The sequence below is a fragment of the Periophthalmus magnuspinnatus genome, chromosome 9 (assembly GCF_009829125.3).
Source record: "Periophthalmus magnuspinnatus isolate fPerMag1 chromosome 9, fPerMag1.2.pri, whole genome shotgun sequence".
NCBI classification, from domain to species: Eukaryota; Metazoa; Chordata; class Actinopteri; order Gobiiformes; family Gobiidae; genus Periophthalmus; species Periophthalmus magnuspinnatus.
The window spans coordinates 16273810-16300843 of record NC_047134.1 but is presented as its reverse complement, the minus strand read 5'-3'; the positions used below and the strand labels follow the sequence as shown (position 1 = coordinate 16300843).

The 27034-nt window shown below is 39.6% G+C and overlaps 4 protein-coding genes across 4 annotated transcripts; 1 reads left to right on the top strand and 3 right to left on the bottom strand.

The window, feature by feature from the left end:
• Positions 1–66: 66 nt before the first annotated feature.
• On the bottom strand, positions 67–8767 carry LOC117376431 (TBC1 domain family member 10A-like). The gene is made up of 9 exons (XM_033972912.2): positions 8074–8767; positions 6921–7020; positions 5764–5871; positions 5142–5248; positions 4952–5066; positions 4342–4407; positions 3817–4006; positions 3367–3521; positions 67–2144 (listed from the first exon to the last, which is right to left on the bottom strand). The coding sequence occupies exons 1-9, from the start codon at positions 8253–8255 to the stop codon at positions 1563–1565; spliced, it is 1605 nt and encodes a 534-aa protein (XP_033828803.1). The 5' UTR covers positions 8256–8767; the 3' UTR covers positions 67–1562.
• Positions 8768–8841: 74 nt separating this feature from the next.
• sf3a1 (splicing factor 3a, subunit 1) lies at positions 8842–13989 on the bottom strand. Its single transcript, XM_033972316.2, has 16 exons — positions 13932–13989; positions 13751–13824; positions 13482–13588; positions 13207–13405; positions 12873–13130; positions 12709–12783; positions 12433–12583; positions 12166–12362; positions 11872–11989; positions 11497–11804; positions 11079–11321; positions 10779–10986; positions 9672–9820; positions 9490–9591; positions 9341–9412; positions 8842–9266 (listed from the first exon to the last, which is right to left on the bottom strand). Exons 2-16 carry the CDS (start codon positions 13793–13795, stop codon positions 9165–9167), a joined length of 2334 nt encoding a protein of 777 aa, XP_033828207.1. The 5' UTR covers positions 13796–13824; positions 13932–13989; the 3' UTR covers positions 8842–9164.
• Positions 13990–14059: 70 nt separating this feature from the next.
• On the top strand, positions 14060–17916 carry ccdc157 (coiled-coil domain containing 157). Its single transcript, XM_033973124.2, has 9 exons — positions 14060–14344; positions 14654–14798; positions 14865–15528; positions 15606–15683; positions 15791–15963; positions 16031–16207; positions 17330–17492; positions 17559–17692; positions 17836–17916. The coding sequence occupies exons 1-9, from the start codon at positions 14097–14099 to the stop codon at positions 17914–17916; spliced, it is 1863 nt and encodes a 620-aa protein (XP_033829015.2). The 5' UTR covers positions 14060–14096.
• A 2747-nt stretch (positions 17917–20663) lies between these two features.
• slc7a4 (solute carrier family 7 member 4) lies at positions 20664–26351 on the bottom strand. The gene is made up of 5 exons (XM_033973309.2): positions 26307–26351; positions 24412–25456; positions 22929–23629; positions 22039–22147; positions 20664–21113 (listed from the first exon to the last, which is right to left on the bottom strand). The coding sequence occupies exons 2-5, from the start codon at positions 25391–25393 to the stop codon at positions 20911–20913; spliced, it is 1995 nt and encodes a 664-aa protein (XP_033829200.1). The 5' UTR covers positions 25394–25456; positions 26307–26351; the 3' UTR covers positions 20664–20910.
• Between the last annotated feature and the right edge of the window lie 683 nt (positions 26352–27034).

The window sequence follows — 27034 nt, the reverse complement described above, 5'->3', positions numbered from 1 at the left end:
GTGAGTTGGATGCAATGGACCCACTGACAGAACACGGAAAATCCAAATTGCACACAAGCGAAAGAGTGGATTTACACTATTTTATTTGTACAATTTGACTTGTATATAAGGTGGAGCTTTCATAACCCTGATATGACAGACAGAGGAGTGGAAAGTTCATTGGTCTAGTGTCAGTCTGTAAATGCAAGAATGTTTATGCCACTGTTCAGGTTAGCAAAATACATTTGTTACAAAATATTTTACAATTTACACACACATCTTTAAATTAGGTATAGCAAACGCAAATGTAGAACAACATTTGTAAAACAAGCAGCAAGGAAAAGGTGTTGTCAATGTTAACATGAATGACAGCCATGCATTCTGCAAAATATTTTTCATACATTTTAAAAACACAACACATGTGCTCACCATTTTGAAATCTCCCATAATAAAATAAACAGTGAGAAGTAAAAAGATTGTCTTTTCTCAATAGAGCTTTAAAAAAAAGTGAACACTTGTTAAAAATCCACACCTTTACTGTAGTAATAAAATATTGTCACAGGTTGCGGTCAAAATTATGACAAATATTGATTCACTTTGGAAAATCTAGCAAAAGTTTCAAAAAAGTTAAAAAAGATGATCTTGGTTGGCACTAAAGGGAGGTTAAGGTAAGCCAAGACATCAATCAGGTGAAATGCAAACACATATCTCAGAAAAAAGTGCACAAAAATGAAAATTATTTGGCCAAGTAAGTTAATGAAATATAGTATTAATAAATCCAAATGTAGCACCCACTAAGGAATGTGTACTTCTGCTCTCACTACATCCACTGGGATTGGCACAACAGAGAAATATCAGGTTATCCATTCAATAAATAAATAATGTAGTAAGGATATGAGAATGTAGCAGATTTAATCAATTCAATCAACTAACTGTTTCAAACCATAATTGCAACATACAAATGGTCCGCAACCCAAGTAAAAGAAACAAAAACCCACTTATAGCAGGAAATGTAAGGGGTAATGCTGCCATCTAGTGACCATGAAATGACTTGTTACCAAGGTCAGAATAGGACCTCTACACGAGTGAATTGAAATAAAAGACCCTTGCAATAGCATAAAAATTTTCTGCCCTGATGTAAAAAGAGTGTCATAAAGGCAGAAATATCAGCACTGTTTGAACAAAGTGGCATATAAGCAGTTCACCGATGGCACTTCAGTGTAAGCCTCCGATTAATCAGGCAGAGTGGTGTCTACACTGGAAAAGCTCATAGAAAATACTTGAATGGAAGACATGGATCACTGGGACCCGCTGGTGCTTGGCTGGTGTGTATTCTTTTCCATTTCTAATAGGATGTGTTCACATTTTAGACTTAAGATGTTAAAACCTTGAGGGCAGGTGTCAGCGATACTGTGTAGAGGAGGTATTACTCAGAAAGTAGACAGAAAATGTATCCAAAAAGTCAGAGTTGACTGATTTTTTTTTTACTCTCAAAACACAACTGATCAATACTCTCATTACACCTTACACCATTGTTAAATCTATAGTTGACGTCATATGAACACACCCTATTGAGTAAGGAGCTACAGGTAAGTGTCCTGGTCTATGCTGCTAAGGCTCTGGGTGGAGGCCTGGAGGTGGGATTCTTTGGCAGGTGAAGGAGGGTCTACAACAGGAGGCTCTGAGGGTGCAGGGACCTGGAGAGTTGGTCCTGGTTCAGTCTCTGGCACAGTCTCTAGTACAGTCTCGATTCGGCCACTGGTGTGTGGAGCAGGTGGAGTTGGCACTGGTTCAGGGGGTGGAGGGGAGGATTCAATGGATGGAGGAGAGGGTGAAGGGTTAACGGAAGGCGGAGGTGAGAGGTCAGATGGCAGTGGGTACGGATTGGGTATTTCCTCAATGGGCTTAGACTTCTTTATGCTCTTCTTCTTGCTTTTCTTCTCCTCTTTGCCCTTCTTGATCTGTGGCGTAGGCTGCTCCAGGACGATAGTGGGGATCTGCAGCAGGTCCTGTCGCCGTGGCGGTTCTGCCAGCATAATGATCCGTGCACCGTGCATTCTGGGAGGAGATTTGAAGTTCAGCTCACCGTGTTTCTTCTTCCAGCGCTTCAACTGGCTGTGATGTTCCCTTTCCACATCTCGGGCAGTTATTGGCACCTCCAGAATCTATCAAAAATAATTCATAGGAAATGTTTAGATGCCACAACAAGAACATGAACACCATCAAGTACGGAAGCAAAAGAAACTGTGTTGAGTTGCACTGCAAATTACAATATAATAAACAGAATCAACTTAAATTGACTGTAATGTTTTCCTATAATTAAGCTTGTCAAAATGGCAAAATAATGTCTCAAAATAAAGTCTTAACTTTTATCACAAGATATTTTGCAAATTTTAAACAAACAACAAAAGAAAATAAAGATACAACTTTCTATATACACTATGTCAGAAGAGGCTGCAAGTGTTGGAAACTATGCAGCTTCCTCCTCGTTTCCACTGGCCTTATAATGTTAACGTTGTCAGTAAATGCCAAAAGGGCTTCCTCTGGTTCTGTGTACCCTGTGTCACTGTCAGAGCCACAGCGTGCATAAGGACCAGTATTGTTCATGCAGACAGAGGCTCCCTCACTGGCCAGCAGTTTGTCAGGGTGTTTTAGTTCATACACTGTCATCTACTGCTGATTTCCTCTGCAGCACTTGTAAATAGTCATTGTCAGTGTCAGCTCCATGGCAACAGAGGCACATTGCATAATTAAAGGATTATAAGTGTTGGTACAGTTCAGTCACATGTCCTGTTTGTGACTTCTAGAGCTTGTGAAATATTAACCGCATAATTATTGCAGTGGACCAGGAAACAACAACTTATATGTACGTACACCACTAATAAATAATATAGGTTGTCAGGAAGATAGTTTTGGACTGTCTGACCCAAGTGTCAAACAAAAAACTACTGAAAACACCAATTATCCCAACAGGTTACATGCCGTATCATTTCACACTTTCAGGAAAATCAAGCTCTAGAATTACATTAGAATAACTTCTTTTTACTATTATAATGTGAATGAAAAACACAGGGTTGACTTTGCTAGATTGTTTTAAATATTATCATATAATGAAGAAAGGGTCTTCATTGTATTGGCCTTTGCAATTATTAAAATGGCTTTTTCAAGCAAAGATCATATTACCACCTATATCTAGATCGCTCACATAGAGATATAGATATATATATATATATATAGAGAGAGAATACCTAATATTCTTAATATCAATGAATGTGTTAAGAGAAAATATAAAGTTAGCTGGTGTAAGAGACGGGAAAGAGAAATATGAAGCATCTTGTGTTGTAAATATTTTAAATTAAGGGTAACCGTGCATGCTGTGCTGTATACCTCTCTGACAAGGAAGCCCTCCTGCATGTAGCGCGGCTCTATGGCTCTGAGCAGCTCCATTGTCTCATACTGGCCTTGGCAGCTCTTCAGTTTTTCTCGAGTACCCAGCATGCACTTGAGCAGCACCAATCCAACGCGAAATATAATCTTCACACCTGAGAACCAAAGAGCAGGTGAATTATTATTAGTAGTAAATTATGTTTGGTTCTCATTTAGATTCTACAAGTACCGCCAATAATGTTATTCTCTAACAAGCAGGAGCAAGTATCCCTGAGTTGATTATGTAATATGAGAAACAAATATTGAAGCTAATCATTTTCAAGTTTAATTTATTGGCAAAATGTATATCTTGCTCCCAATTTCAGAGAAATATTACAGGACTACAGGAGGAGGTTGTCAACTGAAACCTAGTAATGCAGATCTATGTGTGTGATGATTAGACAGTATTACCATCACAGAGGAACATGTCCCAGACACGCAGCACAGAGGCCCAGGGCAGTGTCCTGGAGAAGGCGCACATGAACCACTCGGTCATGTAGAGGACAGGGTCTATCTTGTGCTTCTCCAGATGACGATAGGAGATCGGAGAAACACGACGCAGCAATGCAAACAGTATCTCTCCATCCAACTGAATGGCTTCCTGCAAAACAAACCCCATTGTGTTCACACAGTAGTTTCTGGTCTGAAACCAGATACACCAGTGCATGGTGAACAAGTATAAATACACTACGAATGCATAGTTAATTGGGTTTCCCACTGTGCACGATTACACTAACCATGAGTCAACTTGTTTTAATGCTTTGGAATGCTTGCAAAGAATTTTTTTTTTTATAATTAAACTCATAAGTATGCAAATTCTCATTGTTTGGTAATGTTTAAGGTAAATAAATAAATATGGAAAACGTTAAACTAATTCAGTCATGAAAGACAACCATTTTGAAAATGAAAGATGATTATTTCTTGCTGCAGTCTTACCAGACCAGGGCTATAGTATCCAGGAAGATACTTTTCACAGATTTGGACCAGTCCCCAGAAAGCATCCTGAGGAAGCAAGTATAGATGATGTCAGGACTTAAACTGCGCAGTTCAGCTTTTTAATTAACTGAACGTTTGTAATAGACTTTTACCCCACAAAACAAATGCAAATCCAAACTGTTTGCCATCAAATTATAGTCATTATAGTTACTAATTAAAGTACCATTTCAAGAATGCAGCTTAAGTGCAAACCATGCTCTTACAAATTACTTCAATGTGATTTAATGAAATCCTGCCCACAAAATATAACTACATGCATGCAACTATTTTGATCTCATGTGAATGCTGTTATGGAAACAAAATGACAAGCCCTAACAAGCCTTTCAAACTAAACAATTGATCCTGTGATACTCTGAAATACTGGATACTAATAACTTGAAGCAGCTGAATTTTGTACTTGAATAATTGTAAAAAGGTAAAACAATCATCCTGCACAATATGCTATTCCCACACAACACAAAAACGTTAATCTGTCTACAACACCTACTTAACTAATGCCTGTTGTTTTGGGCCTAGAGGAAATCATTTATGTGCTGTTGATTTCTGTTACCTCTGCTGGCATGTGCATGAGTAACACAGCAGCAATGGGAGCCTGAGCCTGGCAATATCCCTCCTCTGGTCTGTACAAGGTGTATGCTTTAAGAACACGAAACAGGTCCTGCTGCCTGCGGACACACAGGACACAAAGGTTACATCGATAAATAAAATGTCACATTGAATTAGACACAATGGACGCTCACCCGTGTCCTCCCCGTGACACAAACATCTCATGGAATGGGAACTGTCGGTGGAGATCTTTCTCAATCACATCAACCCATTTGGGATCGCCTTCTTGTTGATCCAACTCCTACAAGAAATACAGAGTAAGACAGGGCATATTCAGTAAAAGCTCCCCAGAATATCAGGCACATTATTTATAGCAAAATTAGCCAACATAAAATCCATATGTTAAGAAACGACATTATAAACACATCAACATTGCTTTGGACAATTTGCCTCTTGTTCGGGCTTGTTCAAGTTTGATTAGGCATTGCTTGCTTTTCACAAGGGATTGGCAATATAATTATATCAGTAACATCGGAGGATATTGAGGGATTGGTTCATAAATCAATATCAGTAGACATTTTTCTATTTCAGAGCAATGAAGGAGTAGGTTTACATGATCATCATAAAAAGTACATCAAGTTATAGAATATCAGAGAAAATACAAAGAATATTTATTGCAGTTATTGCATATTTCATGCATGTGTTGAGGCATGTGTTGCTAAACACCCAAAAGCTCAGTTTCACTCCCTGAAACCCAACACCAACACAAGTCAAATGTACAGAGGAAAGGGGAAGTGGAAGTGGTTATTGTCAGACCTGAAACTTTCCTTGGTTCTGCTCCTTTTTCACTTTGCCTCCTGAAAGGTAGAGCCACGCACGTCCTCTGAGCGCAGGAGGGATGCCCTTTTGGCACCGCAGCCTCACCTGAAAAGGACAACATAGTCAGTTGACCAGAAAGTAACAGATTTATTTGGTATTTCTATAACATACAGTTTTGCCTTCTACTGTTCAGTAACTAATTTATATGGCTGAAACTTTACAAAACAAAAACAATAATTCATATGAATTTAAGCAGCCAAACAATTTCTGGATCAAGGAAAATGTGTTGTTAATTTTGGCATATACCAACCAAAAATATGCATTTAAATATGCATATTTTAAAAGAAATCTCATCCTCACCCTCTACGGGTGGACCAATTTTTCCAAGCTCAGGTCTACCAGAGGCCTGGGAGCTTGAGGGTTATGTGCAGTATCTTTGCTGTTCCTAGTACTGCACTTTTCTAGACTGAGATGTCTGATGTTATATATAATATATACATATACACTCACATTAAACATACATAAACACACACACACACGTATAGCTCTGCTATTGATGCAAGTTTTGTGACTAGCTTATAGCAAACTATTTACCACTCAGACTTAAATATGTTAACAAGACAATTACACAAATTGACAGTTAACTTGAAAGGGTTTTCTCTTAGATACATTTAAACGCTTCATAAAACATATGTTGAGCCATTGCTTATGTTCCTGCCCAAGCCTTCAGTAGAGCTATAACTTATACTTTGAAGCCCTTTTATTACAGAGCTGTTTCTTATGAAGTCAACATGACTCCACCCTGAATGTGAGACACGGCCCGTGGTGCGATAAAGGATGGGTTGTGTCCTGCCCCGTTACTGTTGATTCATAGAAGTGAAGTAGACACTCGGTGCTGATATGCTGCTCACTAAACCTGCTCGACAACTGAGCCGCAAACAGAAGCCGAGTGGCAATCATTTCACTCACTTCATGCATTTAAGATCTGAGACATGTAACCATGACGTGGAGTTGTAAAAAATATAAACTGGCTAGATTGAATTGGGAAGTCACTGTATTTTCTGCTCACAGAAAACAACTGTCAGGAAATATCTACATTATACCAAAGTATAATGGTGATAACATGCAAACAAGTCTAGGTGACTGTCACTGACCTTATTGAATCTCTTGATCATCCACTTGTCCCAGTGGCCTAGCATGTCGATCCATTTCAGCTCCCTTTGCCTGATCACTTGTATAGGGACCTCCTGAGCTCTGTAAATGATCAGACACACTTTTTTTTTTACACTTTTAACACAAGAACGTTTTCAACATTAGAATAATGTGGTGTTTTAACACACCAAACCAAAAGGGCATATAAATTAATATCTTTGTTTGTATTTTGGGGGGTTTTGTAATTTACATCCAACTAAGCATATATAGAGTTTCTGCCTTAATCTGTGGGTATCCCTACCTTACACTATGAATGAGGTCTGCTACTCTAGTACACCATGCAATTATCTCATCAGCAAGAGCCTGTAATTGTAGGGTTCAATCACTTTCAAGGAGAGCTTTTTTAAACCTCAGACAACCCCCTACAACGTTGTAGTATAGTGGGCATATAAAGTAGCAGACCATGCATTAGCCATAATCGCCAATTCATTATTACCAACCAAGCATTGACTATCTAATGTTTTGAGCCAAGAGAGGCTCTCCGGTTTTGGCATGTGTGTATTTAACCACAGCGCTTTACTAAAGAAAAAAAAATTGGAAAGCTTCAAGCCAGCAATACTTCTTCCAAAGCTTTTCTGCGAGCGCTGTAATGTAGACTTTAGGTCCCTAGTGAAAGACCACAAAGAAAGACCCTTTATATACAGAACACTATAAATGGAAAGTATGCCAGTCATTGAATTAAAACTGCCATAAAGAAGACGACACGCGTGCTTTTTCAACTTGAATGGCTCTGTTTAATAATAGTCATGTGTAAAAAAAAAAAAAAAAAGGGGTGTTAGCTGGAACATTGCTTCACTCCCTTCAAGTTTGAAAATTAACATTGCGCAATTAAAAATATATATAAATCAATAAACAAAGTGACTAGCAAGGGCCTTAAATGTGCCACGCAGCTGAGTGTAGACGCTTTGTTATGAAGTGACACCAAAACATCAACACTGACCATGCTATTGAAAATGAATTACAACCTTATAACGCCCTAGATGTTTAGTTAAAAGTGGGCATTGCCTGTCATCTGTTCAGTTTACACGAGACCAGTTAAACATAATGGAAAACACTGGCTAAACACAGAAAAACGTTAATTTTAAGCGGACTTACGACTCCTCTGAGTACTGTTGTGCCCCTCCGATGAATCCATATTTGTCGGTCTGTCTTTCGCTGGTAAATCCATTGATCTCAGAGTCGGATCCGAGTGAGCTTTCGTCGTCCATGTGGCTGCTGCTGACTGTCCGGATACTTCTTGTGTCCGCAGACTGACGACCATTCTCTATATTTGCCATTTTAACCCGACAGTTAGCCTTACAGTTAGCTTTAGTTAGCTATCCAGGCTAGGAAATGCCAGCAAGCGGTTTGACAGTAATCCAGAGTCAAAAACACTTCCCTCCATAAGCTCCCCGATCAAATGCAAGCATTGCCATGTTTTTCCGACCCTTTATACTTTCACAACCCGAGATAAAGACTTAAAACTGGCAAACTGTGTCACTATTTAGCCCTTAACATCAAAAATATAGTTTCTTTGCTAGCTGGCTAGTTTTTTCTTCAATGCTAAACAGTCTAATGCTAGCATGCTAAGGCTGCTAACGTAAACTTGAGTCTCCCGTGCCAACCCAGCAAAAAATCTTTCCTCACCACTGTAATGTTCAACAAGTTGTCAAACATCTAAATAACAACACGAACATTACGACTAACATGCACTGGGGTCAGTTAAAACGCTTAAAGGCAGCTGTAGTGAGAGTGGCTGCCATCGCTGTCATCTTCCCGAGTGCGATGGACAGATTTCGCCAGGACCGCTGTCCTGGGCTGTCTGGGATTGACGTTGTTGTCCCCCCAGTGGCTCAATGAAGTAGTACCGGAACACAAATTCAGTGTGGTTTTGATTTGGCGTTTTTATTCAAGTTATATAGACAACTTATGCGGGCTATGTAAAGACGACAATAAAAAACACATTTTTCAGAGTGTAATTTGTGCTTGTTTTTTTGTTCACATTCACCACACAAGTCAGTCAGGACACTTGTGGAATTTCTTTATTTAAATCAATGGTATTGTATTTGCTATGTTACACAGAAGTTGCTGCAACAATCTCAGACAAAATTATGAGTAAGTATGTGTTGGAATAGCTCATTTTATCATTTTATTGAACTAAAACCACAATTCTGAATATAAACTTAAAATCAGTGTTGGTGTTAGGTTTACTTCTTCCTTCCTCCTCTCTCTTTCAAAGCCAAGTGAATGACAGACCCACTGACCATGTTGTAGTAAGCAAGAGAGTTGGAATCCTTGATGAAAATTCCCTAGAGAGTCAAAGTCACTTGTATTAGTAACTTAAACAATCACATGCAAAACCCACATAACCAACTAAAAATACCTCATATTGAAGCTTCTGTTTTCCAGCAGGCATACCAGTAGCTTCATGGATCTTGACTTTAATGACAGATACCTGTGAAGATATTGTAACTGCATAAGACACCAGTAGCCTATGTGTACATATCACAGTTCTAGGTAAAGATAGCACACCTGGTCAGTAAGGTGAACAGTGAAATTCAGCACTTGGCCATTCAACTTCCATTCAGTCTTATCCTGCATGTTGGGAACTTGCACTTTGACAGCCACTGGACCCTAAAAAAGCAAAACAGGTGTATGATAAAATACTATTAGATTAAGTGTATAGAAGTGTAATGGAAATGTTTAAAAGATACCTTGTTTCTGCGGAGAAACTCCTCCTCTGGAATCAGGTTGTCCTCAGTCTTCATTTTCTTGTTGACTGGTTCATCGTCGTGAGGTGGAGGAGGGTGGACTGGAGGTGCAGGAGCAGGAGGCTGTGGTACAGGTGGAGCTGGAACAAATGCTGGAAAAGGAGTGTGTAGATTTAAGCGTGAGTGAATGCATTGCAGTGATGTGCTGCATATTTCAGATTTAGGTTTAGATTTATTTATATAATATAAATTTGTAATAGTCTAGATACTATTATTCGCCCTATCAATCAAATTCTCTTTTTCAGTACCCTGGAACAGACTTTACTGGGGAGGCTGAGGAGTCCCCCCTTCTTAAACAGAGGGACCACCCCCCCGGTCTGCCAGTCCAGAAGTACTGTCCCCAACCGCAATGCGATGTTACAGAGGCATGTCAGCCAAGACAGCCCCACAACATCCAGAGACTAAAGATACTCAGGACGGATGTCATCCACCCTAGTAGCCATGCCACTGGGGAGCTTGTCAACCACCTGATGAATCCACCTCCTCACAAGGAGCAGTGTGGTTTTCGTTACAGTCGCGGAACACTCTATATTCTCCACTGGGTGCTTGAGAGTTTGTCCAACCAGTCCACATGTGCTTTGTGAATCTGGAGAAGGCTTTTGACCGTGTCCCTCATGGTGTCCCTTAGGGGTGCTCCAGGAGTATGGAGTCCAAGGTCCTTTGCTTTGCACAGCTACTGCTTCTGCAGTAGCTGTGCAAAGTAATTCAGACGTGTTCCCAGTGCATGTTGGATATATGCCAGGACTGCTCTTTGTCACCAGTTCTGTTCATTGTTTTTATGGACAGAATTTCTAGGCGCAGTCAGGGACCAGAGGGGTTCCGGTTCCAGGACCGCAGAATCTCATCTCTGCTGTTTGCAGATGGTGTTGTCCTGATGGTTTCATCAAACCAGGACCTGCAACATGCCTGAGTTTGCAGCAGAGTGAGGAGCTTATTCTTATCCCAGCCACTACCAGAGGAATTGGAGGAAGTGTCTAGGAATCCCTGCTTACACTGCTGCCGCCGGAAACGTGAAAGAAAATGGATGGATAATAAGCCTTTAACATTTACCTGCTGGAACCACCATTGGAGGTGGCCTGGGGGCCATAAGATGAGGAGCAGATGGAGGCATGGGGACCACGTTGATGCGAGGAGCAGGAATCATTGGTGGCATTGGGGTGATAACCTGCCCTGGAGCCAAGCGTACAACAGGGGGCACAGGTGGCCTTGGAATAACAGGTACAGCAGAAAGCAGCGTCGTACGGACTGGAGGGGGCACCTACAAGAAAATTCCAGAAATAGAGAAGATCACTAAAATTAAAAAAAAAAAAAAAAAAAAAAATTGACTGAGTTGTATTCAGAACAACTTACAGCAGAAGGTGGGCGTGGCACTGCAACAGGAGAGGGTTTGGGTAAAGCAGCTGAGGTTGCGGGAATGGGAGGCTGATGATGAATTTCACTGGGTTTGCTGGGGCCAATTTTCTCCTTGGTGTCATCTTCTCCAACCAGTCCTTTGGCTTTATGAATGGCTTCAATCTGCTCTTGGAGAGTGATATTGGCCTGTGCTGCCTGCTGTGTGCGTGCCATGCTTCCTGAGTGCCCATCCCAGGTAACCTAGTTTTTGTTAAATACAGGAAATTAAGAACATTTGCCAAAGGAACTTACTTTAACTAAAACCAGTCCTTACAGGAGTCATATTATAACTTTTAAACATATCATAATGGTTTCTCCTTGTCTTTAACCCACTCCAATCTTTAAAATTATAAAATGTGATGTTACAGTGACCCACCTTTTCCTCTGGTTTCTGAATTTCCTCTTCACCAATCTTTTTGCCAATAGCAGTTTCTTCAACACCAAAGATATCAGTACGCCTTTCAGCCAGTTGTTTCAAGCTACTTTCAATATCCAGACCAGGAGCGTACACTTCATCCTCTGTCTGTCTGTCTCGAATGCTGCGGTCCCTCTGTTCCCTCCAGCGTGGATCTAGAAGGCCAATACGCATGTGCTCTTGCATCTTACTGGCTGGAATCTTCTCTCCAGTTATGGGTGAGATGAGGTACTCATCTGGTACAGACACTGAGGGCTGGGGCCTGGAAGCTGAAAAACACATGAATTAGGTTAAAACAAACAATAAATCAACATGCTTAATATAAACAATTAATACCTTTGGGATCATAATCTCTTCGAATAATAACTTGGTCTGGTGTTGGAGGCAGAGGAGGTGGCATAGGGGTCTCTGGAGGCAAAGGTACCTTCATTCCTTCATCTTCATCATCAGATCCCTAAACAAAGCAAAAGCAAAGTTTAATTTACGTATAATTAACACTGTAAACAAGTATGGGGTGCTGCCTGATGCCAGGCTGTCAATTCCTGAGTCACCTTGTGTGCCCTTTAAGGCAATTGGATAAATTTCCCCATATGCAAATAAAATATCTAATCATAATCTATTATTACATACCTCATCCATGTCTTGCACTTGAGTGTCCTGATCAGGCTGAGAGGGCTGGCCTTCACGCCTCTCCTCTCTTTCATCATCTTCATCCTCACTTTCCACTTCCATCTCCACTTCCTCGCTTTCCCCAAACTTCTCATAGCGCTCTTGGATGAGAATACGTGCCCCAAGCTCCTCTGGTGTTGTTGGTGGAGGAAAGTGACCTGTGAACAAAACAACAATTAAAGAAGGCTGACATTTTGAGGCTACATCTAATGATGCATGAGATAATACCTTGTTCATTGGGTTGGAAGTCCACTGTCTCCACCACTACAAAGTCATGCCAGTCAATTTGTGCATACGCAACGCGCTCCTTCTCTCTTTCTTCCTCCTCCTTTTTCCTTTCACGCTCCTGATACTTTGCCCATTCAACACGGTACTTCACCTATAAGTTTTTTCCAAATATTTTTTGTCAGACATACATCTTCTTCTTTACACAATAATATGGTTTTAACTGAGGGACTGAATGCACTGCCCTAACCACTCTCATTCAGTGTACTTCAAACTTACCTGATCCATGACTTCTTTTGCATTTTCAGCCTCTTTCTTAAGCTTGTTGAGAAGGCCTTTGGGTGGTATAAGAATCTACAAAAGAAAAGAAGACAGATTTATACTTCATCTTTTGCTATGGATCAGACCTGAACAACCGAGGGATTACACAGACGACATCTCACCTTGGTATACTGTTCCACCAGTTTGGTAAAGTAGTTGAAAAGGCTGTGCTGTGGCCGCAGAAAATCAAATTGATAATTCCTCTGTTCCTTCTGCATGAGTTGAGTGAGAAATTGTCTGCCATTCCGAGCCACAAACTGTGCAGTGAGTTTGACCACATCCAGATCGAATGCTGAGATGGATGGTGGATCTGCAATGAATTCAAATTCAGGAGGAGGTTCTTTTGGTATCACAGTTTCCTGGATCACTTGGGACTGCACCTATGATAAAAGATAAATAATTTAATGTGACAAAATACTTGCCAAAACTTAAACCATTCAAAGTAAATTTAGTTACCTTTTGTGGAAGCTGTTGCTGCTGTTGTTGCTGCATAACTTTTGGGATAGCAGCTGATGGCTCCTGTGCCTTTCCCTCCTTGAATTCATTGACCTTATGGCGATAATAGGCATGGTATGGGTCATTGGGGTTGAGAAAATTAAACTTGGGATTGTTGATCTCATTTTGACGGATTCTTGCTTCGAATTCTGGTCCATTTCTGCAAAATGATGGAGTGGTATGGTGTTATAGTTGCCAAAGTAGACGTAGCAAAGACAATCTATAAAGAAACAAACCTGGCAACAAAGCTGGCTGTCTTGTCAACAATGTTTCGGACCTCCGGAGGGGGGTAGATGATACCTACAATGGGTTTTGTGGCTGGAGTTTCCTCCGCTGTATCATTCTGTAATAACAAACGACAACAAATAAATGAATGAAATACTAACAACTGTGGGCCCCATACTTTTCAAGTGTTGACTACAATGAGCAACTGGTGGGCACTACTGTTATTGCAAAAAATACGGTTATCAACCTTAGCATGCTACTTTAAAGCATCATAAAATACCTTGTTAGGCTCAGGGGTAACAATTTGAACAGGCCCGGGTGGCATGGTTGATTTTTATAGAAGATGGCCGATTCCTGTAAGTCAGCAACAATTAATATAGAATTACTAAACAACGCCCCAACGCGTAATAACAAACTTAATGTGTACAAACACAATGAAATGGCTATATTAGATAACTTACTGCGTGTCGCGCTTTCTTCGTTGTTTCAACAATGGCGGACGACTACTTCCGGCTTTACCACAAGGCATTTTGGGCACTGTAGTCATTCTAACAGTTGCCAAGGGAACAAAATGACAACAAGATGAATTTTCGCATCTTACGCTGACAGAAATCCCTTAAACCACCATGACTGAATTCTCGGGTCGTCAGGATTGTATTGAAAGCTTGCGAAACGATTTGGTGGATTTACAAGGAGTCATTTTAGACGTGTTTTCGCGAACAGGTCCTGTGCGCTTTTCCTCCTGGAAGTTCCCCGATAAACAGTCCTGTAATCTGGACATGGTTGCTCTGTTGGCCAAGTACGACTTCACAGAAGGAGAGAACATATTCAATCAACACTCCCACATTGTTTTACTGGAGCTTGTGATTGACAGGTAGGCCCATTGATAATGCTGCTTGTTCCTTTGTTAATATATGTTACATTTATTGTAATTTTGTCCCCAGTCTTAAAACATAACACATGTCCATTTTTATGTCACATGTCCCCCCCCCCCCCCCCCCCCCCCCCACACACACACACATATACGTACATACATACATACATACACATACATGCATGCATTCCTCAATTTTGGTTGCTCTAAATTCATATGTATGCATATACCTGCATGTGTGAAATCAGATGGTGCTTGTTCTTATGTTAAAAGTTAAAATATAATAATTTTCTTCCCCATATAAACAAGACTCCTACTTCTTCTACAAAGTTTCAATGTTTTTGTGGATCAACTGCCAAACTCATTCATGAGAAATCAAAATCAAGAGGAGAAAGGATTTGTGTCGCTTGGCCTTGTGGTCAGAAACTACTGGAGTAATCTGGTAACATATAAAGTATGTACATTGCGAACCCTTAGATTCTTATTGATTAGTCTATTCATCTACTCTGTTTTACTTCAGGCTTCTTACAAAAAACAAACACTTTGTGATGATGTATTGTCATCTCTTAAACAAAGTCAGAATTCAAGAAGTGATCACTGTTCATCTGCAAAACCCTCTACCAGCTCTCTGACATCCTTGCCACATAATCATGGTGTATGCAGCTCTAGCCAAAGCACTAAATGCACTGCAAAAGTGGACACTCAAAATGTCGGCTCTCAGACATTTGAATCATGTCTTGTGCCTTGTGATGCCTGTTATCAAACTCAGTCTGTTTTGAGAAAGACTGGAGGAGCACTTATAGAGCTGCTTCAAAGCGAGGGATTGCCTTCGTCACTGCAGCCACTGTCAGTCGCTGTGCAGGACACTGTGGACCTAGGTCGAATGACTACCACTGATGTTGCCCAATGGGGAGCTGAGGAGTACAGGGACATGCGGCGCCTAACCAAACACTTACAAGATGTGCGTGGGACAGTGGAGCCACTAAAAGCCAAAATAGTGACTGTTGAAAAGGAGAAGGAGAGATTAAACTCTGATTTGAAAAGACTACAAAAGGAACTAAAGGAAAAGGTTGAGAACTACCAGGCCGCCAATGTTCAACTTGAATTTTCATTGCAAAAAACACAGAGATCTCTAAAAGAAACACAGCAGAGCCGACAAGAAGAGCAACAAAAAAGCCAAAGAGGTACAGTGACATTATATTTAATGATCATACATGACATAAATATTGCCTTTTGGGTAAACCTGCACTACTTGTAATAGAAATCTTGTCCTTGGAAGAAAGAAACACAAGTTTGATGGAGAAAATTGACTTGCAGCAGAATAGAGTAAAAACCCTGGGTAATATGTTTATTCCTGTACAACAACAATAATAGTATAATGCAAGTTCACATTGATACAGATAATATTGATGTTTGAAAATAATATCACATTTGATCTGGTTGCAGAAACGGAAAATAATTTACTCCAAGAGAAGGTCAGACAGTTGCAGGAAGAAAAAGAAAGCTGCAGCCATCAACGGCAAAATGAGATTCAGAAGTTACAGGGTGATATCTCTGAACTCCAGCTCTGTTTGGATAAAGAAAAAGCCAAATACAACAGTGCATGTCGCCAACAAGAGGTAAGTCTCCATTACTACAAATGTCTCTTATGCAGATATGCTCAGTTATTTCACATAATCTGTTTAGTTGATGCACAGCAAACAGAAATTTCTTGTGGAGCGTGTGGATGCGTTGGATGAAGAGAATGAGCAGTTGCAGAGGCAGCTGGCAGAAAGTGAGGAGAAACAGAGTGAGCTTCATGGTCAAATACGACAAATGTCAGAGAAGAGGGAGCAGCTACAAGCCACACTCGACCAACAACAGGTAAACAAAATCCATAAAAGCTCTCACATTAAAAAGCTCTATACAAGTAACAATAATTTAATAAATGTCGTGTTAAGGAGTTATAGCACGAAACAAGGCTGGCCCCTCCCTGAAGAGGCATTGCACAGCCTGGATAAGTACTGTATGTGGTCCCTGTAGCTTGCTACCAAAAATTAAATAAATAGGATCTAATAATAAATCTAAAATAATAATAATGACTTCTATTTATAATGCACTTTGCATTTGGCAAATCTCAAAGAGCTACAGTAAAAGAACAACACTAAAAACATTGATAGACAGATTAAAGCTTTTTCTAAAAAGGAAGGTTTTTAGACCTTTTTCAAAAGCATCCACCGTCTGTGGAGCCCTGAGGTAGTTTGGAGGTCATTACACAGATGGGGAGCAACCGCCTCAAAGGCCCTGTCCCCCATGGTCTTGAGCTGTGTCCTGGGCAGGAGTAGACGGTGCTGTTGGCCTGACTGGGTCCTGGCTGAGCTGTGTAGTGTGTGAAAGACTGTTAGATTTGAGATGATTGTCGAGCTGAGAGGAAACAGCTTTTTCTAAAATTTGGGAGATGAATGGGAGATTTGAAATATATCTGTAATGTGACAGGGGTACTAGGTCCAGGGTGTTTTTGATGGAATGGCTGTGCGCTTTGAGGAGAGAAGTACGGTGGGGGGTCAAGGGAGTACATAGACGGTTTGGATCTGCTTTGAAAGGCATGCTCCAGGACACGACCAGAACCAGGGCACAGAACAACTGAAGGCGACTGTTCATTTATTTAATGGGGCATGAGAGTCCAGGAAGGAGGTTAGAGTATTATTGTAGAGGATGTCAGGTTACCTATACTGCAGCTGAACACTAGTGGCAGTGGTTGAAATGGAAATAAGTGCAAGGTGTGCCAGTGGATTTTGATTCACAGGATGTTATCGTAGTATTATAAACTTTTGTAACACCACGCAACATTAAAGGTCCTTAACCTTAACCATTAAATAAGGGAATTGTGTTATCAGTCCGTTAATATTTTTTTGTTAAGAGTATTCATTCGTTTGGTTCAATTTATAGGCCATTGCACACAAGTAACTGATCCTATTTAAAACCTTTTGCCTCTCTTAACAATAGGACTCTTGTGTAAAACTTCAAAAGGACAAAGAGACACTCAGCACAAAGATAAGTAATTTGGCAAATACGGTGGCTGAACTAAAACAACATATAAAGGCCTGTGCAGAGAGGGAGCGACTTTTGGTGGCTTTTCCAGATCTGAACCCACAAACACAACCACAAAGTGAGTTTCTGTTTACCTTTTGCTATAAGTAAATATGCCCCGAACTAGTCTTGTGTTCTTGAAAAGGTACAGGCAATGTGACTTTGGATATGGAGGAACAGTTCAAGGCCAACTGCTGCCGTATTCAAGTTTTGGAGCAGGAGAATAGCACTCTGCATCGTAGCCTTTTGAAGCTAAAGGAGAAAGCTGAACTCAATAAGGTAACTGTGTCATGTGTAATTAATTGTACCATGCAAATGTTTGAGGGAAGGTGCAAATAATGTAAACTGATATTGTACTTTTATGTTGCCAATTGACATAAAGAAAATAATTTCATTAACAAGCATACATCAAACATTCATAGGAGGAGCCTCAAAAAGTATGGAATGACAGGCTAAGAAATGAAGAAAACACAATCAATGATGCACAAGGGAGTCTACAGTAAGTTATTGTGTTAAAGTTAGTTAGAAGTTAGTTAGTAACTTTACACAATGTCCACTCTCTACAGAACCCATTGTATCATAACTACTGCTTTTGCCTTTTTTTTTCTTTCTTTTTTTTTCCCCGGTGCAGGCCAAGTAGCAGTGCTGGGCGTCTTCAGCTATACAGTAATGACAGGAAGGAAGGTGGAGGGGAAAGTAGCCTGAAATCAGCTACATCAGAGGATCGAATGTCTTCCTCTGCCTCCTCCCTCTCCTCTGTACAAATCCACTTTCAGACTCTACAACTCCACTCCTCTTCTGCTAAAACTAGAAAGAACAGCCCCACAGACCTTTTTCACTCCAGGACATTTAAACACAAAAGGAAGTGACAGCGTTAAAATTCAATATTTATATAGTAGAGGAGAAGTATTTGTGTTGTGGCTGGTGTTTCAACGTATTTTTGGTAAAGAGTGTGACTATGGATAAAATGTGAATTATTAGGGACTTAATTATAATGAACTATAAATTGTCCACATCTACATCAAAACTGTTCTTCTAAGCGCTTTTTGTTTTTTACACAACTGAATTTTCTGGTATACTGGCAAAAAGATTTAGAAAAAAAGTTTTAAATGGGAGAATTATTACTATTTATTATGTGCCTTAAATGTTTGTAATGAATTTGGACAGTGACACACTTACATTTCTGGATTTTTTTTTTGTTGTTTTTTTTTTGTATGTTTCTTGAAAACTTTCAATCTTAATAAATGCTCTAACAATTAACAATAAACACATATTAATGCTGCTTCAAAACATTTATTTACATTTATTTTTTGTCTCTTTTGTGTTTATACAGACATTAAACAAAAACACAGGGGACTTTAGTGCTGTACAGAGCTAACAGTTCCTGAGTGAGAGAAGAACTGGGTCAAACTGCACAAAAAGACAGAAAAGGAGTGGGAGGATTCAAAAGCACCACAGAAGTCACCCCGACAACAAAAGCATAACACAAAATATCCATAGACATCAATGTGCAAATTTCTCTTCTTCTAAAAGCCGTTTGAACAATACAAGTTGTTCACTGTACATTCTCTGCCATATATATTTGGTGTAAAATATTCCTTACAACAACTATTTCAGCAAGATATGAATTTTGACATTTAGAAATATTAAATATTTAAGGCTATTGGGTTGGTCACGTGCAAACTAGAACAATGTAATAATGATAATAATGATAATAATGATAATAATAATAATAATAATAATAATAATAATAATAATAATAATAATAATAATAATAATAATAATAATAATAATAATAATAATAGCAACTGCCAGCACAAAGCAAAAAGAAATACCGGTAACTATTTTAATGTTTTACTAACACACTTAGTAATAGAAATTGGATAGGCTGTGGGAATGTTGTCAGTATTGTCACATAATATGTGCTTTTCTCTAATCTGGGTCAAACTGGCGGGGGACGGGGGACTGCTGCAAATCTGATGGGATTAAGAGTCCCATAGACATAACACACCATATGCATCCCCCTTACTCTTACCCTGTGTGATTTTCACATGCTTGTGCTTGGATTATGTGCCAACATATCAGTATAGTAATAATACAACTAAATAAAAAAACATTATTAACTTAGGTTAAAAGAGCAGAAATATACTTAGAAAAAAATCCAACTATAGGTCAGATATGGGGTGCATAATATACATAACAAATTCTGAAAACGATTAAAAAAACAAACAGACAAATATGGAATTCATGCAACATATGAAAACATTTAAACCAGTTATGTGAACAGTTATGTGAAGAGCTTTAACAATGTGACCACGGTTGAATGTGTTCACAGATTATTAAATAGTATGACTTTGTACAAAAATGAAACCAATGTACATATTGTTTGAATTTCTTAAACACAAATGAAAATAGAAAAGTCTGTGCAGCATATTTTGCCTGTAAGGCAAATCTGATGGAGGCAAGTGGTAACATTACATTGGCAAAGATAATAAAATGTCTAATTTGTCTTAATAAATATTGATATTTCTATGTTTATATGGAGGAGATACAATGTGAAAAAGCTTTTGATTAGAAAAAAGGCAAAATGTAAACTTGCACACATGATTCTTGTGTGACTACAAACTGTGCATTGAAACAGTACCCTATTGATTATGATAACCGCTGGTCCGTGCTTAATTTGTAAATCAGACATTGCCAGAACAAAAAGTGGCTTTGGGTCCGGTGTCCATACAAGGTCAAAACATTACAGGAACACACCCAGTAGTAGTAGTAGTATAAGCACTATCTTGTTCAATTCTAAACCATATAAAAGGTTTTATTTGTCAGAGAACGTTGGCTAAATAAGAATAAAATAACATGTATTTCACTGTGATTTTAGAACATTTGTTTTGGTGTTTGTATGCACAGGTAAAACAATAATATAACAGTAAGCAAAAGAAAATGGGTCTTGGTCAGAAGACATTTGTGATGCTGGGTTTTACAGAGCAATTAATAAAGCTCTACTGTACATTCGAGTACTACAAGTTTTACAGAAATCACATTGACACAGAGCGAGCATCTCATCCTGCTGTGCTGACAGGCCTAAAACAACACGTACAAACTGTGGCAGGTTTCACACTAAAGGGAGAAGCTGGACAGTTAAAACCAGAGGGGGGTGTAGAGATGTGTCTACTCTTTTTTATGTGAGTCACTACTTTATTTCAATTTATTTTATTTTCTACTTTTGTGTTTAAATGACACATTTTGAATTTTATGTTGTTTAATTAAGATGTAACAAATTTTCATATTTTGCATTGTTTTAAGAAATACAAATATTTTGCCATTGCATGTGTTTGTTCCAAAAAAAGAGTAGATTTTCTCACCAAAATACATTTTACTTGTATCCGAGTACTGTTGTGCTCTTTGGCTATTCTACCCACCTTTAGTCATAATGCCAAGGAATAGGAGTCGACCAGTTAAACCAGGCAGTGGTTTTGACTATTAGTTCTGACACATCATCTCTTCTCTTCAAATTCGCCCCCTGTGTTAACGTGGGGTCCAGAGGGCTCCACCTGTCCATCGGGCTGCACTGACTGGACAGTTTCCACTAAACTGCCACTGGGGAGCACCACGTAACGGGCCGCCATGTCTGTGGTATGCAGCTCTCGCCTCCCCTCTTTACTGTGCCAGATCCCATAGCCAAAATATACCACAAGACCTAGAAACACAAACATAATCAACTACGTCAACTGTGTGACCTATAGGAACAGTTTGATTCAATGAAACACATTAAAGGGGAGGTATTATGTGGAATTAACATGACCATCATTCTAATACATTGATTTGTGAAGTCTCACAAATAGAAACACATATAGAAAACATAAATGTGTTTCTATATTACAACAGTAGGATTATTATTAGTGCCATTTCTGTTATATACCACAAGAAAAGAAAACTTTTACCAGCCCCCATTTTCCCAAGGGAAAGCAGGTCTTGAGACAGGCCTTAATGTGATGTCAGGTGTAATGTGTATCTTGTTAACCTGCTGCGGGCTGACAGTTGTGTTTAAATGGTTTAGTGATGGAGAAAAGCCCCAAGCTAATGCACATAATCTGTTTCCATGGTGATCCCCTTAGTGACCACACAAATAATGAGCGAAGTGTTTCCCAAAGAGGAAAGTACTCCCATTCATTCTCTAATACAAAGCAAATAAAATACTACTATATATTTTGATAACCATTTTTGAGGTACATGGGTTTTTTTTAATATTCAGTATTACCTAAAGATCAAATACTTGTTTCTATGGCAGAAGAAATGATGCACATGAGGTCTATTTTTTTTTTTTAAATGGCACTTGAAATCCAAGTATATGGCCTGCAGAAATATTAGAAAATACACAATAACACAATACATTTTATATTACTTTGGATACGCAAACCTAAACACAAATGCATCCATATATTTACTTTACTTTATATTTGATTTACTTTTTATGTGACAGATCAAGGGACAGGTCAGTGCAGGTCTAGGTGTGGAGCAGTTTGTCTGCTGATGGACATGGTTAACTATATGTGGACTGGTTGACATTTCACAAAGTTTCACACTTTTTAATAACAACAAAACTGTATAGTGAGTATTCTTACCTATACCAATCCAGACAGCAAATCTGATCCATGTCATTGCACTGAACTTCATCATCAGGAAAACATTGACAAGGATACTGGCCCCTGGAATCAGTGGAACAAGAGGTACCTATGCAAAAAACTACGTTTCAGTCACATTTAGTAAGACACAAAAGCACTGATCAGGCATAATATTATGACCACATGCCTATTGCTGGTCCTCATATTAGCAAGTGCGTTGATAACCAAATGTCAAAAATACAACCCAAACACACACTGGGATGCACACTTCTATGCAGTATTTACTATATTGGCCATATCCGTTGAATCAGACCACATGGGACAACCTTCACCAAACATCTCCCTTTTTAGAGACAGAGATGCTCACTTGTCTTTCAGTTTAAATTCTGAACTTTTTTCATTTTGTTTTTTTGGCTTGAAAGAGTGTAAAGAGTGTGACATGCATGTAAACACACCAGACTATAGTTATTAGCTTATTCACATTTGTCTAGTGCATACACTTGTATACGTACACACTGGATACAAAGATGTGAACCATCCTACCAGTTCTTGGAATGTGCTACCAAAGAGCCACAGTGGCCCAAATTTTAGACATTAACACTTTTTTTTTTACATTAACACTATTTTTCATTTTGGATGATTTTATTGCACTGAAAGTAGACTTTCATTTCTAAAAAAAACATGACTCTTATTAGTCCTGGAGTAGAGCCTCTTTCCGCCTGATTCCATGGAAATGGTCACTACAATCTTTCCATTTGCATGGAGTCATGCGGGTTATGTGCCACCTTCAGAAAGTCGCATGCTGTTACTTTAAAGATGCCTTTATTAGTAGTCAAAAAGCTTTGTCTGATATTTATAATTATTAACACTAAACAGTACATTTAGTTTACCTGGAATGTTTTGGTGTCTTTCTGTGGCTCGTGAGCCCATATAAGAGCCAAGCTGATGACAAAAGCCAAACTAAAAATCACAATCAGCATGGAGAAGCTCCACAGCGGTAATTCAAGTGGTTGATTTCCGAATGTCAGCACTGCAGACAGGGACGCGGCGCTAACCAGGAGGATAAGCACACAGAAGGCCACCACTTCACCTGGTTCAAAATCTCCAACAAAACGTCCGAGATATGGTTCATAACATGCCTTGAGCTGCCCTGCTGCACGCCTCTCCTTCACCTTGGTCCTTTCCACCAACTGGAGTTTGTCTGAAAAGGATTCATACTGCTTTAGCTCACCACTGTCCTCTTTGAAAGTCTGAGACTCTGAAGGTGCTGGAGAGGGCTCGGCATTTGCATTAGGAGATATGCCATTTTTCACTGTTGCTTTTTCAGGCTGGAAGCGTAACACAATAACACTTGCGGCCACAAAAGTATAAGCCAAGAGTGTGCCAATGGATAGGAACTGAACTAAGGCCTGTAGGTCAAATATTAGGGCAATAATAGACATAAAAAAACCAAAAACTAAAATGGCATTGACAGGGACTTTGGTGACAGGATTGACTCGTGCAAAAAAAGAAAAGAATAAGCCATCTTCAGCCATGGCATAAATAATCCGAGGGAGGGAGTACAGGTTACACAGCAGCACAGTACTCATAGCTGAAAGAGAAAAACAAGAACAATTAAAAAAAAAACCAAACATTACATTATATTCAATATGTATCATAATTAGATACCAGTATAGGCCAGTATATTGTTGCTATGGTGGGATAAGGAAATATACTTTTCATACATATGTTTTGTTATAATGTTTTATACTGTGGCTATGTGCATGGTTGGATAGATATTAAACAAGCAAAAACTATATGTAATAAAATGTTCATAAAGGAAACAAAATATAAAAATCACTTGCACTTTGTTCACACTAGAGATTATGGCATCATCACATTTTAAAAGCAACCATCACTACAGTGTTATTACACTGAAATAAACACTTTCAACAGTGTGTGCGAGTGTGTGTGAGGTTGACCACTATATTGATAAATAACTAATGAATATTATAAATGAGTACTAGATCCACATGCATTCATAAATGACAAGTAAGAATGGTGGGAGAAAACCCTGCTAATGGTAAAGGGCTGAACACTCTAAAACTAACCTTATATGCAAACAAAGACGCATGAGATATAAGAGATACTCTAAAGCCAATGTATATTTACATTTCTCCTACAAAATGGTAGCCATTAGCCATATGAAATAAACTAGAACTCTTTTTGATTCTGAACACCTTAAATCATAAAGGCAATTCACTTTACATTAGCATTATTACAACTGAGTCACTATGATAAATCATATTGTGATTGGGTTTCCCCACCTGTTTGCATTGAGTCTAGGGAGATAACTCTGGATGAGTTAGTGTTACACACTGAAATAACACTTACCACAAAGAGAGCCTATGACCACAATGAGCCCAGCCCAACTGTAACCACGACGGAAGAAGGCGTCTGACAGAGCGGAATCTGGGTCCAGGGAATACCAGGGCACAATTAATGTAAGCACTGTAGAAACCAGAATGTACGCTGTTGCTGCCAATGCCAGAGACACAGCAGTGGCGATTGGTATAGCCTTCTGAGGGTTCTTGGCCTCCTCACTGGACGATGCAATCACATCAAAGCCCACAAATGCATAGAAACAACTAGCTGAACCTGCCAGTATCCCTGATAGCCCAAACGGTGCAAAGCCTCCTTCTTTTGGACTCCAGTTTGCAGGCTCAGCAAGCATGAAGCCAAAAACCAAGACAAAAACAATGACGCACATGCTTATAAGTGAAAAAATGTGATTAAGGTATGATGACACTTGGACCCCAAAAGAAATAAAAAGAGATGCAACAAGAAGAATTCCTGCTGCTAGTAAGTCAGGGTAATGGGCTAGAAATGGGACATTCCAGGACATAATGTGTGACTCTGTATAGTTTTGGATAGCATGGTTAAAAACCGAGTCCAGATAACCACTCCATGCTCGGGCCGTAGCGGCTCCACCAATCATATTCTCCAAAACTACGTTCCAGCCAATGAGAAAAGCCCAGACCTCTCCAACAGACACATAGGTAAACATATAGGCGGATCCCGTCTTGGGTATGCGCGCTCCAAACTCAGCATAACAAAGTGCAGACAAGAGACTGGCAAATCCCGCAATTGCAAATGACAGAATGACAGCAGGTCCCACCATGTTTTTGGCCACTGTGCCAGTCAGGACATAGAGACCAGAGCCAACCATGCCACCAACTCCCATGAGAGTTAAGTCCAGGGTGTTGAGACAGCGCTTCAGGGAGGTGGCCATCATGTCATCCTCTAAAGTCTTGAGACGGTTGACTTTCTGGCAGAGGCGCACAATGGGAGCACAGCCTCTCTGACAAGATGCCATGGTTAAAGGGGAGTAAAGATGTGGTACCACTCAAAGCAGATTCATCAAGTTCATGAAGGTAATCTGCAATTTAAAAAAAAGGCAAGAAGGTGTTAGATTGTCTTTGTATTAGACGTTTTGACAAAACTTTACAAAAAAAAAGATGCAGAAGGGACTGGCTGATCAGGCAAGTCAGTTACCAATACCCAACACAGGGAGGCCTATTTCTAGAGGACAGCAGGACTTCCTGCTTACTGTACTGCTTGTAAAGTAGCCTAGAAAATCGTACTACGACCACTATCCTCCTAGGCCTACTAACAATAGGCAGTTTTTCCTGGCCAGGCAGTAAATAATATTGGCATCCCTAGAAACAAATAACAGTAAAAACGAATAATCCCGGGATCGGCCTATTGACTATTTACGCATCCACAAAAAAACATCTGTTTCTTCTAGTTTCTCATCGGCCTAAACATTACGCGCCAGCATCTCAATAGTATCCTATCTGTTAACGTAGGTTACTACTTGAACAATGAAACACGCATCTCTTACTGACTACATTGCACGGTCGGGCTGAAGCTGGACCCTTAGGGCGCAGCATCCTGCCCTCGGCCGCATATGGCTAGAGCCTGAGCGCCTGCCGTCATTACGTAACGCTTTATTCCGCACTAGAATTAAAACTGCTGTCGCACAAAACAGCAAAGTATAATATTTCCACACTTGTCGCAGTCGTAGGCTAGATTTAGCCCTGTGGATGTGCATAGTTATAGTTTAAGTATTATAATAATGTTTCATAACAAAATGGATACAAGTGGACGCTCATTGTAGAGTCAAACCGAGACGCAGCGCCACATCACAGAATGAACAGGTAACGTTCTCTCAAACACCATTATAGCTCATGGCACATGTTAGAAAAATAGAGATGTGCTAATCTTACCGATTTTGTAGTGAGCGGGGAGCGGGATGTTGCCAGACCCTAGCGACTGGTGAAGGATTGAATTGATTGCACAGAGAAATAAACCAACATGCAGAGCCTGATCCACGGGCTCTTAAAGGAACAGCCTCAACCACGACTCCACCAGACCCCACCCTCAGACCATAACTCAGCACTAACATCAGTGTTAACACTGGTAGTGACTACAGTATGTGTAAAGATACAGACACGGACACAGACTCAGATACAGGCAGATACAGACACACAGACACACACAGACACACACATAGACAGACACATAGACACAGACACACACACACAGACACACACAGAGACACATACACATGGACACATACACATAGACACAGACAGACACACACATACACAAAGACACATAGACACAGACACACACATAGACAAAGACACATAGACACAGACACACAAACAACCCTATGAGGATATAAATCAGGATATCTTGATGTTGTATTGTTCTTTGCCTTTGTATTATATCTGTTTTTGTTTTTTGTTGTCTTTTTATATGAAGTGCTTTGGGCAGCTGAAATTGTATTTAAATGTGCTATATAAATAAAATCTAATTGAACTGAATTAAAGTTCAGATATGGGTTAAAATAGGTAAGGTTTAGACTTTAGGTTAAGATTAGGCAAGTAGTGACTAGAACAGACATGGGCAAACTACGGCCCGGGGGCTACACATGGCCCTTTGGGTTTAT

What these genes read in the sequence shown, in the direction of transcription:
- LOC117376431 (XM_033972912.2), bottom strand. Translation starts at nt 8,255, where the DNA reads ATGGCAAATATAGAGAATGGTCGTCAGTCTGCGGACACAAGAAGTATC. An exon ending in TGATCAAGAGATTCAATAAG is followed by an intron (nt 5,872 to 6,920) that starts GTCAGTGACAGT and finishes TGTCCTTTTCAG; the next exon opens with GTGAGGCTGCGGTGCCAAAA. An exon ending in GTGTCACGGGGAGGACACGG is followed by an intron (nt 5,067 to 5,141) that starts GTGAGCGTCCAT and finishes GTGTGTCCGCAG; the next exon opens with GCAGCAGGACCTGTTTCGTG.
- slc7a4 (XM_033973309.2), bottom strand. Translation starts at nt 25,393, where the DNA reads ATGGCATCTTGTCAGAGAGGCTGTGCTCCCATTGTGCGCCTCTGCCAG. An exon ending in GGTCATAGGCTCTCTTTGTG is followed by an intron (nt 23,630 to 24,411) that starts GTAAGTGTTATT and finishes TTTCTCTTTCAG; the next exon opens with CTATGAGTACTGTGCTGCTG. An exon ending in TGCTGTCTGGATTGGTATAG is followed by an intron (nt 21,114 to 22,038) that starts GTAAGAATACTC and finishes TTGTGTTTCTAG; the next exon opens with GTCTTGTGGTATATTTTGGC.
- sf3a1 (XM_033972316.2), bottom strand. Translation starts at nt 13,795, where the DNA reads ATGCCACCCGGGCCTGTTCAAATTGTTACCCCTGAGCCTAACAAG. An exon ending in AAGTGCAAGACATGGATGAG is followed by an intron (nt 11,990 to 12,165) that starts GTATGTAATAAT and finishes TGCTTTGTTTAG; the next exon opens with GGATCTGATGATGAAGATGA. An exon ending in CTGTTCACCTTACTGACCAG is followed by an intron (nt 9,413 to 9,489) that starts GTGTGCTATCTT and finishes ATATCTTCACAG; the next exon opens with GTATCTGTCATTAAAGTCAA.
- ccdc157 (XM_033973124.2), top strand. Translation starts at nt 14,097, where the DNA reads ATGACTGAATTCTCGGGTCGTCAGGATTGTATTGAAAGCTTGCGAAAC. An exon ending in CTGGAGCTTGTGATTGACAG is followed by an intron (nt 14,345 to 14,653) that starts GTAGGCCCATTG and finishes CATATAAACAAG; the next exon opens with ACTCCTACTTCTTCTACAAA. An exon ending in GTAATCTGGTAACATATAAA is followed by an intron (nt 14,799 to 14,864) that starts GTATGTACATTG and finishes GTTTTACTTCAG; the next exon opens with GCTTCTTACAAAAAACAAAC.